A 20,134-nucleotide genomic window follows, 5' to 3' on the forward strand; every position below is an offset into this window, starting at 1 on the left:
TTAAAGGTCCAATGTGTATTTTGTGAAGGATCTATTGAGAGAAATGCAATATAATATACCTAACTATGTCTTCAGCGAGGTATAAAGATCTACATAATGAAGCGTTATGTTTTTATTAGTTTAGAATGAGCTATTTCTATATATGCATACTCTGCGGGTCCCCTTGCATGGAATTCGCCATGTTGTTTATACAGTAGCCCTAAATGGACAAACTGCTCTACAGAGCGCATTAACATTAAATACGTTATCTCCTTCAGCAAAGAAGGAAAAATGTGACAACATCTTAGTTCTGTGTCAGCTGCTGTAGTGCTTCGGGTGAAGTGAGCCGTTGGTTAACATTCCACTAAATTTCATTCTGTGGACCTTTAAAGAAATGGTTTATCAGACTCATTTTTGTTTTATTTTAAATGATTAAGTTAGGTTAAAAAAATGTAACAAGTGTGATGGATTGTAAAAATATATACATTATATTATTTACAGATTAGTAGAGCATAATAAGAATGATTTAAATCTTATGAGATTGAATAGTTGACGTTTGATTGTTGATAGTTTCCTGTTTGATTTTCTTAAAAATAGGAATCAGAACTGGATTCTGTCATTTCACACATTTATTTGTGTACCAATCTACCAACTCATAAAACAATTATAAATAATGGGTTTTTATTTACATTTACGCATTTGTGCTTACATTGCATTATACATTACATTTGTTTCTGACTATGTGCAATCCCTTGGGATCGTTCCGATGACCTTGGTGTTGCTAGCGTCATGCTATAATCACTGAGCCACAGGAAAGCAGTATATATAGTATGCTGAAGTTCAGTCCCTCTTCATGATCTTCCATCATATCCATCATATGGTGGCACTAATATCTGGCATCATCGCATCCCTAGCATTGTACACTTTTAAATCAGGTTTTGGTGCAGAAACATTCTCAAGTGGAGATACGAGTTGGGGGTTGGATATGGTATAGACTGAATTACTCATCTTACTCTCTGGCTCAGCTTCACTCGAGCTCCTGATGTTCTCAGCACTTTTTCTGGCATATTCGTAAACATTCTTCAAAAACGCATCTTTGGTATTGTGCTCCTTTTTGAAAAGGATTATGTAACATTTCGGCAAGAAGTGGCAGCTCAGGATTCCATAGTTGGAGATGAGGATAACAACCATCTCCACAGCTGGCACGTATATGCCACTAGTGGTAAGGTGCACGGGTATAAAGATGACCCAGGCCATGAGGTAGATGAGCATACCAAACGTGATGAACTTTGCGTCGTTGTATTTCTGCGGAAGTTTTCTGCCTATGTAAGCGAACGTGAAACACACAAGAGCCAAAAAAACGATGTAGCCCAGCATCACCCCAAATGCCACATCGGAACACTCATTGCACTCCATCAAATTGGATTTGAGCAGAGACTTTTTGTCTTTAAAAGGGCTGCACAAGTTCAGCCAAAGGGCGCAAATGATGACCTGTACCGCCATGGAGATGCAGACAATCATGTACGGCTTGTACAATTTGCATAGCAGCTCATTCAGCTCGAAGTTCATCTGAAATGCCAGGAGGATCTTCAAGGACTTGACCAAGATACACGAGACGCACAGTGTGAAGCTCAAACCGAACATGACCTGCCTCACCTTACACGTCATGCCGGTCGGCTCGCCCACAAAGAAGACAACACTGACGAAACTGCCCAGCAGGGAGGCGAGGATTAGATGACAGAGTGGCCCGCCTGCAGCCTTTACCACAGGAGAGTTCCTCTTCCAGATGAACAGTGCAGAGATCATGAAGAGGAAGATGATGCCAAGCGCAGACAGGGTCAAGAGGACTATTGCAAACCCACTATTCCACTCAAAGTACTCCTGGGTCTTAGAATTACACCTTGTGCTTCCAGAGTCTGACCACTCCTTGTCCTTGTCGCACATGTAACACTGCCCCATGTCTGGAATGCAAAAGAAAAGCGATGCACTTACAAAATAGGCTCAACATTGAAAATTAATCCAATTAAAATATATTTCTCTACTTCACAGTTTTTAACTATTGCAAGTCAGCATATATAGTATTAACAGAAATAAAAATGTAATATTAACAATGTATTTTTGCAGTGTACATTTATGAACATGGACTGAAATTGTTTACATAATCAGACTGTAAACATGATTGAATGCTGCTCAGAGAGGGTTAACATTTTGTTACATATATTACAACATTTAAGTGATGCATTCAGACTGAGATTTCCATATTCTACAAATGTGCAGGCAATACAGAACTTGCCTGTGCCATTGGAGTACTGGTTTTCTGGACATTTGCTGCATTCGTAACAGCAAGTGTGCTGGCCATCTGCTGTCTTCTTAAACTCACCTGGCTCACAGGTGTTTGAGCACTTCGATATCACACTCTGAGAAGAAAATGAGTACAAATGATTAAAGCAATACATAAAGAGTACATACAACTCTTTTTAGAAAAAGCATTATTTGTAGAATATATTATAAAAATACATCACCTCAAAAGCATATTGATCCTTTTTGGTATAAGTGAAATTGGCATAGAATAGATCATATTCAGCTATTTTGTCTGATTTATATACTTCATTTTCTGTTTCTTGCCATATAGAGACATCATATCCCAAATTAATGTCGCCGTCCGAATCAAAGTTGTAATTCACACCCTCCTTCTCAATAGTGACTTTTCTCAGCTGTGCAAGGAGCTGAAACAAACAATGTGTCACTTTTAGGCTATTGATTTTTTTTGTGGATATTTGTTAAAAAAGTTAGACAGTAGCTATGTGGGGAAATAGGTCTACCTCCCAAGGTTGAATAGTTGTTTGGTTCTTGCATTGTTTTTTTACGCAAAGTTCGGCCACAGCCTTTGCGACAGCACCAACAGCCAACTGAACGCTGAAGAACATGTCCGAATTATCCTGTTTTAAGAGTTTATCCACTGCTACCGTAATATTCCCTACATCCGGCTGTTTTATGAACTCCTTCAGAAATGGATTGATCTCATCCTCACTGTTGTGCTGTAGATCCCTCAGGTATTGAGCGAAGACTGAAACATTGCCACTCTTGAAGGTGAAGCCCAGTATATCTCCAATATCTGTGAGGTTTACCTTTTTAAGAATATCTTTAGTTGTCGACCAATTATCGCTGGCCACCCACACCTTCTTATTTGAGACTTCTCCATTCAGACCCATAAATATCATTTGCATCTGAATGGATTTAGCAAACGAAACCACCACTTTAACTTTAGGGTTTTTTACGATGGTGTTCACGGTGCGGTTGATCGACAATTTCAATTTTTCTTGGTCCGTTAGCGAGTCAGGTAGAACTTCCTTGAAGGCCACACAAATACCTTCCTCCGCAGCCTGAGAAACAAAGCTTTCCAGGGCGGATCGCCCATAGTCTCCATCAGTAATGATAGCGCCAACCCAGTTCCAGCTCCGGTCCTTTAAGAACTTGACCATGGCCCTTGTTTGGTGCTTATCATTAGGGACGGTCCTCATGAAAGCAGGGAAACGACTTTTGTCGCTCAGAATGGTGGCTGTTGATGCGTAGCTAATCTGCAACGGGTTCACAGATAACATTTCAGTGCTTTTCATTTTCATCACAATGCTAGGACTGGGAGTGTTAAGAAAACACTGACCTGTGGGATTAAAAAAAGGTTGAGTTCCCTGGCAATTGCGATGGAGATCTCAGAGGAGGACGCCCCAATAACCGCCATTGTGGGTTTGTCAGGTTCAGAAGAGTTTGTTGATGAATCGCAGGCCACGTACGATTGCGTGAAATCTTGAACGGCCCAGAGCGCTGTGGTGACATCGTAACATGTGTCACGAAGGCGGTATCCAAGAGTAATGTTCAAACTAGTTAGCATGGGGGATCTGTTAGCCATTTCAACAGCATGAATCATGGCGAGGGCCTGAGTTAAACCGCTTGTGTAAAATCTAGAAACAGAATCACACAAAGGTGACTCAAGATCCTTCAGATTACAATCAAATCATAAAGTCCAATAAAATCCATATAGATACAGATCTCATAGCAACTAATCAAAAATAAGTTTGACCTCAATGAGGACTCACCCGCTGCAGTTAGGAAACTGCGGTGGAGAGATGCTGTATAAGTCTGTGTAGTTCTTCACCTTCTCATGAATGGCAAAAAGCCCTCCTATGATGATGTCTCCTGGAACCGTTGCTCCCTGACGGTTCGGTTTTATAAGGATGGTTTCTGTCACCAGAATGAGGCTCATCAAAACCAAGAGAGGCATCCTTGCTTTAGTCTATCACAGCCTGACTTCACCTGACTGACTGACTGACTGACAGGTTCTCACACACATCTTTGTTTATAATACAAATACGTTGCTTCCCTCAAGCAAGCTGGAATGGAACATTAAAAAACATACACACAACACCTCCCACCACTTCTCTTAATCCCTCCCCTATCCCGTACCTCACAATTTAAAGCAAGTATGTTCCTGTAAAACAGGTGAAATTAAAGAATGCTGTAACAATGGCCTTAACACTACTCTGTGCCACTCATTGCTCAGTTTACAGTTTGCTTCACTTGAAGTGCATTGAAGGGAAAATAATAGGTTTAACTAATTCTTTAGTTTTTTATGTTTTTACAATAATATTTGATACTTACCTTTGCGCTTATTTTAATGCTCTACCTATTGAGCTAGAGTAACAATTTATGGATAACTGTTTGTTAAAAAAATTATAGATAAATTAATATTTTATTTTTTAATTTTAAAGATAAAATTGTATTATAAAATTGTGTTGGTTGGCATTTTGTCTTGAGTAATGAGAATTTGGTCCATCCAGATACAAAACACTGATCGAAAGCATCAGACAGAGAATCTATCTTTTTAGTCTATGTATTATACAATATTTGTTTTTAAATAAACTGAAATTGTGGTTGGATATTGTGTACGCTAGACTATGTTTGCAAATGTTTAATTCATACCTGTGTTAAAGCGAAAATTCAACCAAAAAGAACAATTCTGTCACAATTGAACACAAAGAAAGATATTTGGAAGAATTCTTATAACCAAACAGTTCATGGACCCTTTGACCGTAGTAGGAATATATACTTTATAGTTTTTGAAAAATGTACGGTAGCGATTTTGAAAAATTTAGGAAAGGAAAAATGTTTGTATTTTCTGCCTTTTTCACAAGTATTCCTCCAAATATCTTTCTCTGTGTCGAACCTAACAAATAAACTAATACAGGTTTGGAACAACTATAGAGATTAATTCATGACAGAATTGCCATTTTTGGGTGAACTGTCCCTTTAATGTGTCATATCACTTTGGCTCATTTCATAAACGCAAATCAAAAGCTCATTGGCGCCATCTTGCGACTGAATAAGTTTCTATAGAGGACAAAAACAAGGCCATTCCTAAACTGTTGGTAGATGTCTGGTAGACCTCAGTAAAAACAAGAAAACAGCACTCTTAAGCCAGGAGGGTCTACACTCATAATATAGACACACAGCTTTTCTTTAGCTCAGTAGTAAGAGCATGGTATTAACCACGCCAAGGTCATGGGTTCAATCCCAGGGGATTGCACATATTTAGAAACAAATGTATAGGAAAAATGAACTGAAAGTCACTTTGGATAAAAGCGTCTGCCAAAATGTTAACGTTACTCGAGAAAAGTAAAAGAGATCCGATAAAGACATTTTATATAAGCGAACTAGGAAAAATTAAGCCAACTAACATTTTAATTTGGCTACATCAAATCTATGTAGCCTAAACCTATGTAATCCGAAAGACAGAGTATTTTACAGCTTATACAATTTCAACTTTATTAATGTCTAAGTTTATTGATTTACAATAATAGCCAAATGTAATGTAGGCCTTGACATAGGTGGTCTATTCAAATAAAGTATAACAGATGCATTGAAAATGTGTGGGTGGTGGGAGGTTTGACAAAATTTTAAAGGGACAATTCACAAAAGAAAAAAGAACATTCTGTTATATTTACTCACCCTCAGATTGTTCCAAACGTGTAGGCTATACATTTTTTTGTTCTGCTAAACACAAAGAAAGATATTTGGAGTAATTTCAGTAGCCAAACAGATCTCATCCCCCATTGCCCCTCATAGTATTTATTTTCCTTATATATGGCAGTAAATGGGGAATGTTTGGTTACTGACATTATTCCAAATATCATACTTTGTGTTCAGCAGAACAAAGAAATGTATACAGGTTTGAAACAAATGACTATTGTTATTTCTAAACATTTCTTTGCTGTTTAATTTTTTCAAAGTAATGGAAACAATTTGTATGTACACTGGTTCTAGGAAAGCTGTAATGCGAGCTACTACAGTGGTATCATCTGGGTGAAATGAGATGTATATCTGGGTGTCGTCAGCATAAGAGTGATAGGAGAAGCCATGTGCCCGTATGATGGGTCCCAGGGATGTTGTGTAGATTGAGTAAAGGAGCGGTCCAGGCACCGATCACTAAGGGACCCCAGTGATCTTGTGGTGAACAGTGGACAGCGAGCCCCTGGATCTGCCGGAGAGGTAGGATTTGGATCACCGGAGAGTAGTGCCTGAGATTCTGAGTGATGACAGGGTTGCTAGCAGTATCTGGGGATTGAAAGTGTAGATTGCTGCAGATAATCTATCTGATAGGGGCATTAAAAGCTAATTATTTACCAAATTTGCTCTCTGGACATCACGTTTGGCCACAACCGTTTATACTTATTAAATCACATCAAAACTATGAAATAAATGGGAATTACGTTGCAATGGAAGAAATTACAAAATAAATAAAAACAAATTTAAGCACCTTCAGTGAAGACCTCCCTTTGATTTAAAAGACTACATGTGTCTGCATTATGATATTTTGGTCTTCAAAACTCAAACATTTAGCCAATGCATACACCTTTATAACAATAGGTTTGTATGCTCAAGAGAAACATTTCCCTCAAGTAATCCTTAACTTCACTAGTGTAATTGTCTAATAAACAGGATAATGTTTAGTTATTTGTTTAGGTCATTGTCACAACACAAACCCCTTTGGGATGATACTACTCAGTCGCTCTTACTTGACATCAAGAATAATGGCATAAAAACTGCAGGGCTTTATTTGGTAATGCAAACTGGAATTGTGACCTTCAACTCTCAGAATAACCAAATATATTGAGCAACTGCTTAGGACAAAAACAATGTCTTGCTTCTAGAGGAAAGAAGGGATGGCAGGTGGAGGGAGGGAGAAAGCAAGAAGACTGTAATCTAAAGGAGCAAAAGGCAATGCAGTTGTTTGTAATCGAATGGATACCGAGATACAAGTGAGAAAACAAGAGGAAAATAACAACTCAAGACACTGATATGAAGGCCAAGACACCACAAAAAAGCAAGATAGCATCAGTGCCAAGTAAAGATTAGTAGAGAAACAGCAGAGATGAAGAGCCAAAAGAATGAAAGGAAAAGGGTCTGAGATGACGGCTTCCTTGTTTACCAGTTCATGAAATCCTGATAACCAGCAGAGGTGAAACACACTGTACTGACTAATACTGCCTTACTCATCTTGCCCAGGAGGAACAGGTTTTGTTTTCCAGCCCAGTTTCAAAGTTGCACAATCGCTGTGGTAATTGTGACCATTGTGTTTTCTAAGTTCCAGTTCTCTTTTTTCCTCGTCTTGGGAATGTGGTAATTGAACAGGAAAAACATTCCTGAGCTGACATTTATTCAATTAAACCGGAAGCTAACATTTATCCTCACTCACGAGCCTGTGATACCTCAACCATACAATTGTTTTTCCTCATTGGCACAAGATTAAAAAACTGGAGATAAACTATTTTATAGTTACATTTCATCCAAAACATTTGAACCCATACAGACCAAGGAACTGTAAATAATGTATACGTGTTTAATATAATATTTTTAATAGTAATTACAATCATATTACAAGCATCAAAGACAGAGAGATCTTTAACTGGCATTTTCAAGGTGGACAGCAGCTCAATACCAAATTTATTAGATCATTCTAAAATATGGTACAACAAAAGAAGGAAGGAAACATGGGGGGAAAATGTAAAACCAAAAACAAATAACTGGCCATCTGATTGCAGCTCAAATTCCCTTTCTAGTGCACAGACTAAACAAACAGCATTAAATATCAATTGCTAAGTAAAGCGCAGATCGAGAGACACAGACGTGATTGCACAAGACAGGACAGCTGTTCGGAAATTCCAGCCGAAAGTTAAGTTTAAAGATGTTAATCATTTTAAATGTATAAATTAAAGCAAAAGGGTATGCAACTGTCCGATTGTGGTCCTCAGACAAAATAAAACCAATAGAAAAAAATGATTTCTGCCAGTTTTCTTATATTTAGGTAAAATTCAACAGTACTGGAAAGGCCACCAAGCTAGAGCTCTTACAATCATAATCAGATTCACAGCTAGACACTGCACAGGTTTGTTTTCTTTAAAAAGCTGAAAAGTAAGTCCTTCTATAGTGACTCAATCTTCAAATGAGGTTCTAGGAAAAGTTACTGATCACAGTACTACAAAAAACATAAATTCAGCAGACTGGGCTGAGACGAAAAGTGTTTATTGCGTGATTCCAGTTCCTCATTGTGCGACGACATAGCATGATGCAGTTCGAAGGAAAAGTAGAGAGATGCAGTGTTTTCATCATTTGCATGCAAGTTAACAAACTTGTTTATGCAAACATGCCTCAAGTCATGGAAAATGTGATGTCTTTGATATTACTAAGGGATTGGCAAAAGCTACGAGGACCCCTGCGTTTTCTTTAAACTGGGATTGACTGAAAAACTATTTAAGACACTACAGTCTGATATTGAAGAGCACATATATGATTGAGAAAAAGAAAGCCCTGACCAATTTTCTACAAGTTTTCATTATTCACTGCAATGCATATATAGCTAGTTTCCTAACAATATCATTACCATTGCATGCTTTTCCTACACAAACTAGCAACGCAATACACACCGGCATGAGTCGCCATGAGTTCCACTCAATAAACACGTTGATTGTATTCTAAAAATACCCTAAGGTCGCAAGACTGATATTTCTGATCAGTCCCGTGAAACAGTAGAAGGTTTTTAAAGAGCTGGACGGAGCCTTTGTTTAATGTAGATCAATCGTGAGTTATCAGGATTGAGTGTTGTAGTAGTAGGACTAAGTGAGTAGGTAGATTAAGAGTGGATTGCCTGTAAAATTCAGAGACAGATACGGCATTCCGGGGGTACCCATCATACAACATATGTGGAGGGATATTTTGATGTGGACGTGGCAACCTAAAAGCATTTATTTACGTGTTCTGTGATGTTGTCCCCCTCTGAAGTAAGGCAGTAGCACTGCTGAGGATCTATGCACTAATGCATACTAAAATGTATACACAAGACACACTCAGTTTGACCGTTTACACTGCTGCTTTCTGTCTACGGCTGTAGTAAGTAATCCAACAGAACTAAATTTTTTGTCCAAAACACTCTTTGCATATGCAGATTTAATCAGCAATCCTTTACTTAATCCCAGTAAAAGCAGTGATGGCAGAGTAACTGTTGGATCTCTGTTTCTCTCTCCCCAATACGCTGTTACATAATCCAGAGCCTGATGTTAATCCCTGCCGGTTCAAATCCAACCAGGTCAGAATCTTGTTATATTTACTCCTGAGTCCCCAACAATCAAACGCGCCATGGAGGGATGAACCTAGGAAAACACAAAAAGGTAAGGAAATGTATATGCAAAGCATGCTTAGGCTTCAAAAAAACAAATTGTAATTGGGAGGAGACAAACTTCAAACAAACTACTGTGGTGTAGTACACAAGGATCACTTGCCAATCTCTTGTATAGTTCCCCTTCAAAATGAAAATCTGTCATGATTTACTCTGTTGTCATTTTAAACCTGTGTGATATTTAAAAAATGTTGGTCAACAGAAAACGTTGGTCCCCATTGACTTCTATTGTATGAAGACAAAACCAATGCAAGTCAATGGGGACCAACAGTTTTCTCTTATAAGCATTCTTCAAAATATCTTCTTTTGTGTTCTGCAGAAGAAAGAAAGTCACAGAGGTCTGAAACGACAAGAGGGTGTGTAAATAAGAGAATTTTCATTTTGAGGTGAACTATTCCTTTCATATTCCGTACCTGTGCCTGCAAAGGCCCATAGGGCACCAGCTCTCCATCCACAGTAAGTGTTCCTCGTGACGAAAGAGGTTGAAGACGGAACGCCCGAGCTGAAACGTGACTAACATAGGGAGAACTAACAGACAAATGGGCTCCTCTCTCCATCGCCAGGAACAGTCTAAGCAGCGTTGCACGGGAGATACCAGCCCGCACAAATGTCAGATGTATTAAACCATCATCAAACCGAGCCTGAGGGGCAGCAAACAGATCTGCCCCCAGATGAGACTGGTAGATCGCTAGCACCAGAACGAAATCGCCCTCAATGGTGACCCAGTCTCTTGTCGGCAGAGGCTGTTCCAGAGGAGGTAGCAGGTCATCCTCTGGCAGGTTGATGGAGGATGTCGTATGAGGGCGGTTCTTTAGGGATCCGGCAGGCTCGGAAAGGTCAAAGTTGAAGGAAGGGCTTGGTGAATGAAAGGACGGTGATGGGGAAGAGGAGCTAGGAGTGTTGGGACGCGGGGCAAGATAAGAAGAATGCGGAGAGGCACAAGACGGGGATGAAGGAGGGGTTGGGGAAAGGGACAGAGAGAGAGATGGAAATTTTGGAGGGAGGGAGTTTGAATGCGATTGGTGGAGAAGGGAGAGGGGGCGTGGTCGTGAGGTGTTCTGGTTCTGGTCCAAAGTTTTGGTTTTAAAGGATTTAAAAGGAGACTGACGGAATGGAGAGGAGGAAATGGTAAGAGCTCGTTCTCGAGCTTTGTCCAGTGGATAGGCTTCTCTCTGAAAGTATGTTCCATTTAAATCTTCATCCTCCTTCCCATAGGCTGCCACCTCCAAGTCTTGGTCAGAGTCTGCGCTGATTGGCTGGCTAAAGAAGGCGTTGATGATCTGGCTGGAGGGGGCTGAGTTTTTACGCAGTTTGTTTTGCAGGTCTGGCGGTGTGGTCTGCTCTTTTTCTTCATCAAGCCCATCGCTGTCGCTCAAATCTCTCACTCTCATCACTTCATCATTTATCTCCTCCCTTTTCCTTGTATTCTCTTCCTCCTGTCCGTTTCCATTGTTCTTGTCTATGTTGTCACACTCTTGCCCTATGTTTGATTCCGACCTCGTCCCTGATGTCTGCTCCATCTTCTCTTCCGCTTCTATCTCTCTCTCTCTGTCCTCTGCTAGACTGGAGGCTCTTACTACCCCAACACCCTTTGCCCTATCTCTCCTTCTCTCCCTCTCCCCCTCTCTCTCCTGCCTCTCCCTCTCTCTTTCCCTCTCCCTCTCCCTCTCTCCGTCTCCCTTACGAAGGCTTCTTTGCTCACTCAGACCCATGTCAGAGCATGTCCGATGGATGGGCGTGCGACAAACCCCCTCCAAACCCTCCGTAATGCTGCGAGAAAGAGGTCTGCGTGGGGGCTGGGGTGTAGCATCCGGGGATGGGTTCACTACAGCAGGTGGCAGGTACGAAAGACGGCCCTTATAGGAGCGCAGTGAGGCCAACCTCACCAGAGTTCCCAGTGTAAACCTTGCAGAGCCCAGTCCTCTATAGCGCTCACTCTCTATATCCACGTCGGACACAAACCCCCATGCCACAGACAGGAAAGAGAAAAGTCTTCTGGGAGCCGGTGGGTGCCCGTTCTGATTGGACGTGGACGACGCAGAATATGGGCTTGTTGTAACAGACACCAGGTCCATTGGTTTAACTCCACCCCGGCATAGCAGGAAACAGCAGTTGAGCAAGAGAGGCTCCCGAAGGCACATGTCGTATCTGATAGACAGAGAGAAAGTGTAGAGGAGATTATAAAGATGGAAAACAGATGACAATCAATTGTGTTAAATTGAAAACATTACACGTGACATGTGACTCATACCCTGCACAGTGGTTGATGGAACCAGCCAGGGCATTTCCAGATCCACAAGGCAGAATTCCTACAGGTATTTTTATTGCTTGTTCCCAATCTGGCCTTTCCATGAGGCCATTTATCACCTGCAGAAAACATGCGTGGATTTATTTAAATTGCAAATGAAATGATATAATCGTTTTATTTTGACTGTCTTGTCTATTTTGACTGGTAATATTGAGGTAGTCAGGTAGTGTGTAAAAATCACAGTGGGATAGTTTCTAGAGACAATCCTATGAATTTGGTAACGTACATAAACACAAGTTAAAGTGATAATTCATCCAAAAATGTACATTCTGTCATCATTTAATCACCCTCTTGTCATTTCAAACCTTTATGACTTTCTTCTTCTGCAGAACATAGAAGATTTATAAAACAGTCAGTTGTGGTCCTTGATTCTGATTGGTTGAGCAGAGTTATAAGCCGTTATAAAATACCCTGATTTATAAATAAATAAAAATCTGTTTTAGGTAATCCGCATCGTGTTGTGCCACAACGCCCTGAGCTTTTATAAAATGCACTGTTAGCCACTGCTTCTTGCTTTAATTTTTTAAGAAAGTTGGTAACCGAACAGCATTGGCCCCCATTCCCTTGTATTGTATGAGCACAAAACCAATGCAAGTGAATGGGGGTCAGTTAACAACATTCTTCAAAATATCTTCTTTTGTATTCTGAAGAAGGAACAAAGTCACACGGGTTTGAAATGCCAAGAGGGAGTAAATGATGATAGAATTTTCACTTTTGGGTGAACTATCTATCACTTTAGGTGACAGACATATTGCATTTAATATTAATATGCATTGATATAAAGGCATTTTGCAGACACCAAAGTGCATTCAAGTTGTACAGTTTGTTTGTTCCCTGGAAATGACCTTTGCACCGCTAGCACAATACTCTACCAAGTACTGGAATACTAATGTTATGATATTCACCTCATGCAAAAGTCCATCTCCAGATACAATGACGATTCCATCCCATTCTGGTAGTGAGATCTCTCTGATCAGCTCTCGTGCATGATTCTGACGCTCTGTACAAAAGAAAAGTGCACCATGTACAAAATGCCAAACAGATTCTGGCCAGTGCAGCAGTGTTGGTGTGTCTTTCAGAACTTATTTAGAATTCTTCATTATATGGGTATGAATTATTCAGGTCCCAGTTTATACATGATGCAACATGTACTCTGTATTGTTTATACCTGTCTGTATGAGGTTGTAGCTGATATTGGCTTCTCTTATCATGGGAAGTATGTGCGTTTGACACCACTGCATTGCTTGACCCCGTCCACTGTATGGATTGACCAGCAGCAACAGTCGACGGGGACGAGGCAACATGCTTTTGCTGAATTCTGGTTGAAAAGAAATCAGTGATAAGGACTTCATTTTTGGGCAAACTTATTCTTGCTGTAAGAAAACAAGTACACCTTAAGATGATGAATATGTAATCTTTGCTTCAAATGTACTGACAGAAAACAGCCTTTACTGACAAAGAAATTGTCTTAGCATACCATGTCTACATTCTCAAGCTACCTTCATCCAAGTTCTTCTACAACATATAGCAAACCTCAATCGTTTTATTTGTTGCTATTTTGATAACACAGGGAAGACAAACTGGAACCTGCCAAATGAGAGAGAGTGGACCACAAGCCAGGACTCAAACTCGGAAGCATCACTGTGCAACATTTCAGGGCACCGTCCACCGTACCACTGGTGCCACAAGTTATTAATTTCTATAGGTGTAATGCCATGGTCAGATTTGATGGGTGGTACGAAAATGGGCGGGTGCGATTCCTTCGAGTCAAGTGTGACCACGGCTAAAGATGAAAAGATTCTTCCTTACAAAGCTACTGAAAATGGAATGGTTGTGCAATCTCATTCGCACACGTGACTCCTAAGTTAAAAACTACCTGAGGCAAAACTTGTGTGCCATCTGCACAATGTTAACTTACTTGAAAAACACCATTCTCTTGCTTTAAATAGCTAACTGGATGTGTCAAGGTTGCTTAAATTTAGAATTTTTTACACAATTAAAGGTCCAATGTGTCATTTTTTTGGAGGATCTATTGACAGAAATGTCAATTTTAATATACAGTACCCTCAACTATTATTGGCACCCTTGGTAAATATGAGCAAAGGCGGCTGTAATCGGGTTCTCGTTTTTATGTTTTATTTAAAAAAATCTACAAAATCCCAACATTTCATTGGAGGAAAACAATTTGAAGTAGGTGGAATATCATATTGTAATTTTTTTTCCTTCCATACATGTTGGCAACAATTATTGGCACCCTTGTATTTAATACAATAAATTTATAAGAAAAACAGCTCTGAGTGTTTTCTTTTCAGTCTGATGAGGTTTGAGAATACATTGAGAGTCCTCCAAATCCATTCCTACATAATGAATTTCTCAAGATCCTTCAAATGTTGGTGCTGTCTCTTCTTCAGTTCATCCCACTTATTTTCTATAGGGTTCAGATCAGGGAACTGGGATGCCTACGGCAGGATCTTGATTTTGTGTTCAGCGATCCATTTTCTTGTTGATTTGGATGTTTGTTTTGAACCAATGTGCTGATGGAAGATCTAACCACATCCCATTATAATATTTCTATAAGAGCAAGTTATATCTGTTGGTATTTGATATAATACATGATGCCATGTATCTGATCAAAATGTCCAGAACCTCTAGTATATCCACAACAATGAAGATCTGGTGGTATATTTAACTGTGGATATGGGGCACTTTTTCATCCCTGTGTGTACCAATCTTGTGTTAATCGCTGCCAAAAATAATATTTTTCGTTACATATGGCCATGTGTATAAAGAAGTGTATAAAACACTTATAATGAAGCGTTATGTTTTTAGTACATAGAATAAGCTATTTCTATCTACATAGACCGTGTGTCCCCTTGCATGGAATTTGGCATGTTGTTTCTGCAGTTACCCTAAACACACAAACTACTCTACAGAGCATGTTTTGTTAATACGTTATCTCCTTCGGCAAAGAAGCGAAAATGTGAGAACAACTTAATTATGTGTTAGACACCGTAGTCCTCCGAAAGGTAGGGGTTGAGTGAATTCGCAAACTCGCCGCTAGAATTCATACATTTCATACACTGGACCTTTAAACTTGCTTTTATTAATAAAGAATAAAATAGGTTATACAAAAAAACGTTTTAATATAAGTGTGTGCGGAATTTTTCACATTATGACACAGTGTAGGGACGGTAATCTGACACATTAAAAGCTCTACAGAGAAAGGCCCAGAAACCAACTCTGCATTAAATTGTAATAATTGCATCCAGGGTTTGGGTTAATGATACATTAAAAGCTGCACTGACGAGCATTAAAAAAATACTCAAATTAACTACAACACAGCAATGTACAGGAACAACTCGACAGCACACAACATCTGTTAAAGTCAAAGTCTGGTGTATTGCTGCTACTGAATGATCTGCGCTACTCAAAACAAGCTGTGTTTTCCCTACCGCAGACCCACCCATTTACTGACTGCAAATGACCGTGTGCGGTACAAATTATGTGCACAAACCAGAAATAGAGAGAGGAAAAAGAGAGCCAAATGAAGAGTTAAACTCTTAAACAAATATATGCACGCAGACATGATTCATAACCCCGTAAATTTAGCTTCCCATAAAGGAAATTATAGTGGCATCCCATTTACAAGACATGTACTAAAGACATGACATGAATGGAAAAGCATTCGGATGTCTTATAGAATTAGGAACATGTTCTTTCATTTATTAAAGACGTTATGTCTGCAAACAAAACAACCTACACAAACCGATGTTCTTTAAGACTACACATGGCCGATATACAATACATGTTTTAAAAATGATTGGGGTTTCCTAATACTCTCTGTTTTTTCCGGTTTCTGGTTAACCTGACCCGGATAGGACCTGGATGCAGCACAACAGAATTAGACAACAAAGTTTATGCTTTGTCTAGACTCTAGCATATTAAAAAGAGCTAGATAAAAACCGCTAATCGGTGTTGGATGACATGCTGACCATCATGACCTATCCTTAAGATAATGACCTAGTTTCAAAAATAACATCTGATCATAGTCATAGCGATCTGGGATCAGTTTGCGATCAGCACAAAAAAATCATTTTTAAACAATGAGAAGTCAAATTAAACAAATGTCCCATGTACACATGCTTCGACACTCCTGTTGTCTAGATGGCAAACTTCAGAACATGAATTATCTACAATACAAACCCACCTCTGTGCCTGAAAATAAAACACACACTGTGTGACCACATCACATATAAAATCTATCAAGTGTTAAACATTGACAATAACACAACATTCATTATGGAAAAACACTTAAGCACCAAATAAATCATTAACAGCAACAGAGAAATCCGACACACCCACCTGTAATGGAGCTGACATCCATCCCCCTCAGCAGGCACTGTATAGCAGTGTACCATATTTCAGCCTCGGCTGTGCTCTCCGCCAGATAGGCCCTCACCTGTCTGTGTCTGGACACCCCCTTCCTTCGTCGACCCGGAGGGTACCAGTAAAGCACCAGCAATGGTGGGGCCGGTGACCGCGGACAGCTGCATCCAGTGAGCTCAGCCAGGGGCAACAGTAGCCTGGATTGCTTCCCAGTGCGTGGAGTCAACCGCTGGACGTGGATGTGAGTGGGTGTAAGGGTCAGGGCATAGCTTATGGACACAGGACTGGATGGCACAGACACACCTCCAGGGCTATTGGGGCAGCTGCTACTGCTACTTCCGCTGCCACTTCCCCCTCCGGTGCTCCATCCACCAAACTGGCCATGCAGCAGCGCCTCCTCGGTTATGGACGGGCTATCTGGGCCTGTTGAGCGCATGTTCAGCTTCTGGGCTCAGATGAAGTGCAACAGTGGAATGGAGAGAATGTGTTAAATAGACAATGCAAGTGCCTCATTCAGAGTTCAGTTTTTGGTCTCTTTTGTTCGTAGTGAGATGATTTTTCTGGACGGACACACTGGACGTTTGTAGTTGTTGTGGATGGTGGTTGATTGTTCTTATTTAGGAGTCAACCATTTTACTCTCACATCATGGGTTATGTGTAAACTAAATGTTAAATCAGTTGACAGTGCTTCGGCGGTGTCTGTCCAAAGGAAAAAAAACTTTAGTAGGCTTTTTCATCCCTGATGAGGTTTAACCTTTTCCCACTCCTTTTTTCAAAACAGACTTCCAGTTTAGTGCTGCATTAGAATATCCTTATAAACAACTACATTTTAGGTTATTAGCTTTTTTCAGCTATCTATGTCTGACTTGAAAATATTACAATATGAGAAAAAGTGAATGTCTCTTATCAACATAAAACAAAGTTTCTGTGTGTGTCTACATGAAAAATCTTAAATTACTATTAACAAACACAGAGTAAGACTATGATAACCCTACAAATGCTACAAAAACATTTATGACAAATAAGCATTGAGGGTATAAGTAATTATACATACAACAATAGTGCATGACAAGAGTTAAAGAGAGAACTATAAAAACAGGATCTCTTCATAAAGATGAACAGGGATGTCAATGTCTGGTCTTGGTCAAAAATAGCGTCAGAGATTGTGGTGGGGAAGGAAACTTGTTTTGTTCTAGCTCATCCAATAAATAAATGCCAGAAAATCCAACATTCGACATCCATGAACCTTGAATCCTACTTGTCCATCCATGCAAGGGATTCTTTCAAAAATGGCAGATAAGGAAAACGCCAAAGAAAAGAAGAGTGCTGGAATAAGGTCAGGCCATAGTTGTCTTTGCTGCTTTGAGCACTCTTGTATTCACGCCGTTATAGGTGCCTTTTTGAATAGAGAAAAGGAAAGTTGAAGAGTCAAAAAGGTCACCTTTGCAACAATATATACAATGTTTCACTTCTTCCTACAATGCTGAAGAAAGTCCAATAATATTAACGCTTAGAATACTAACAATATGAATCTGTGTTGAAGTTATAGAAGACCTGTTATGTAAAATAAATATAAGCCAAATTTACTGTGATATTAAATTGATGTCCTAACACACAAGTCATCAGATAAATTAAAGATGCAATATCTTCAAAGTCTGACATGAGCAGAAAAGAAAAACATGCTGAAGAATACTTTGTTTCTCAACGAAGAGTGTGTGGCAACCATTGGTTGGGGAAATGTGAAAGCATGGATCTGCAGACTTAATACAAAGGTCATTGTTCAAAAGTGGTCGTGGTTTGAAAGCATTACGGAACGTGGCGCAGAAAACTGGACTGAGGGAAAAAACTCCTGGCAGACATCAATCTTTGTGAAATTCCAGCTGAAAGGCAACACCAAACGCTAGATGAAAAAAACGTGCGATAGTTCAACTCAATAGACTAGTGTCTATTGGGATTTAACATGAGCAGATGTAAATCAGTCCCCTGAAACAAATTTCTATTTAAAATTCAAAACAATTAGATAAGTGCAAGTTTATAGCAGACAGGAAACTGCTGCCCACTGAGATGCTTAATATAAACAGTCTATAAACATCTGAGACGAGACGGGCTACTGCGTTTCAGCATCTGTCTGTAGACGCTTCAATATCTGCAGACTCTGTTTTGGAATTTGATCTTGAGGTCCCGAGTAATGCAACTCTTATCATGCTAGTTACATTTCTTCCGGTGCTGTGTGGTCAGACTCACACTAAATTAATACCCGGCAGATTTCCATAATTGTTTAAAAATATAACACAAAAATTTGATGAACAGGTCTACCCCTTAAAAGATTGGGCGGGGACACCGTCAAGAAAGCAGTTCTTTAACAAAACCCACAAAAGCCCAAGAGGGCATTCCATTGCAAAGTTGGCATTCACTAACCTGGATTAGACGATACCTTATACGGCCACAAAGAATAGTCTGTCTAGGTTTCTCTCGCATAAATGCACACTTTGTACTTTTAATCATCCACAGTTTTACTGCATCGTTGATATGATAGTCTTAATATTTAACATATAAAAAGGCGTTTCAAAAGGGTGGACTTACAGATCATACAATAAAACAGACATGACCCTTGTTTGCTGCGCATATCTCTAACGACGGATTGATAAGAATTTGAGCAACGCGGAAATATTTACACTGGAATGTTGCACTTTTGCAAAGGAATTTAGGACGACATGGGTAATGGGCAAAATCGATCTTATGGCATTTCAGATCGCATTAAAAAGCCAATAGAGACACAATTTACTTAGCGTCTCTGAATGTGACAGGTGGTCTGTCAGTTGTCACACGTTCGTTTTAAGTGTTGTGAAAGGCGCCTTAGTCTGAATCGGGTAATAAAATAGTGTCAACAGGAATAGTTGGAATGAATGGTTATTTTTGAGTAGTCTGCCGCAGGATCAGGGCTGGAAGAAAACGCTGTCATCCACAATTAGCTTTTATTGCTATCGCGCAAATCTACCAAACTGTGTGTAAAACTAATAGCTGGGCTTGGTTAGCAAAACGTGAGTTTTTAACGTCAGACAAACTAACGCCAAAATAATGAATAAGCACAGCTGCAGTTTCTTAGCAACTCGGAAACAAACTCGTAGATAAACAGCTAGCTGATGATGACAGGCCACACAAGAAACTACTATGAATGGACTCGTTTATAATTGACGGTGGCGGTTAAAACCTCAGAGTTATTATAAAAAAATAAGGTTTTATCCTTGAATGAAATAATGTGTTGAGCAAACATTATTTGTGTCATTTAAATGAGCGTAGACGGTGGGAGCATATACACCAACCTGCGAAACAGAACGGTTTCTATTTAAATTCTTAATAAAGTGGGCCAATCTGTAAATTCCAGGTGGTTTTTGGTCCGTCGAAAATCAGAAAATAATAAAAGACGACAACGCGAAAGAAAAACTGACAGACTTACCTAATTTTTGTCCCCATACATAGAGAGTTCAACCAGCTTTCCCGAGCTGTAGGGGAGGCACGAGCGTTTTCAGGAAGTCTGTTGACGCAGCGGGCGGAGGCAAGTAAATGATTGACACGACAAACTTCCAATCATTCGTTCAAACCGCCATCTGGCCAACCCATGTCATTGGAAAATAATGCGATAAGCACACTTGTGTTGTTCTCTCGGATATCATGTTTAGGGGCACAGAGTTTTTTTTATATATATAGATTAAGAGCAAAAGAGATTAGTTTTG

The 20,134-nt window shown here is 39.7% G+C and overlaps 2 protein-coding genes across 3 annotated transcripts; both read right to left on the reverse strand.

Annotated features, from left to right (window-relative positions):
* Positions 1 to 602: 602 nt before the first annotated feature.
* gprc6a (G protein-coupled receptor, class C, group 6, member A) lies at positions 603 to 4,258 on the reverse strand (the record flags this gene model as incomplete). Its single annotated transcript, XM_079468996.1, has 6 exons — positions 603 to 1,940; positions 2,264 to 2,396; positions 2,502 to 2,705; positions 2,847 to 3,557; positions 3,641 to 3,938; positions 4,074 to 4,258. 6 exons carry the CDS (start codon positions 4,256 to 4,258, stop codon positions 853 to 855), a joined length of 2,619 nt encoding a protein of 872 aa, XP_079325122.1. The 3' UTR covers positions 603 to 852.
* Positions 4,259 to 7,853: 3,595 nt separating this feature from the next.
* sphk2 (sphingosine kinase 2) lies at positions 7,854 to 20,006 on the reverse strand. 2 transcript variants are annotated; one of them, XM_079468672.1, is made up of 8 exons: positions 19,858 to 20,006; positions 17,455 to 17,796; positions 16,377 to 17,099; positions 13,183 to 13,332; positions 12,920 to 13,014; positions 11,958 to 12,073; positions 10,120 to 11,854; positions 7,854 to 9,680 (listed from the first exon to the last, which is right to left on the reverse strand). In XM_079468672.1, exons 3-8 carry the CDS (start codon positions 16,834 to 16,836, stop codon positions 9,618 to 9,620), a joined length of 2,619 nt encoding a protein of 872 aa, XP_079324798.1. In that variant the 5' UTR covers positions 16,837 to 17,099; positions 17,455 to 17,796; positions 19,858 to 20,006; the 3' UTR covers positions 7,854 to 9,617. The 2 variants fall into 2 exon arrangements, with proteins under 2 accessions (XP_079324798.1, XP_079324799.1); XM_079468673.1 differs by lacking the exon at positions 17,455 to 17,796 and having other exon boundaries at positions 19,858 to 19,937.
* Between the last annotated feature and the right edge of the window lie 128 nt (positions 20,007 to 20,134).

This window comes from Barbatula barbatula (genome assembly GCF_947034865.1).
Source record: "Barbatula barbatula genome assembly, chromosome: 12".
Taxonomy (NCBI): domain Eukaryota; kingdom Metazoa; phylum Chordata; class Actinopteri; order Cypriniformes; family Nemacheilidae; genus Barbatula; species Barbatula barbatula.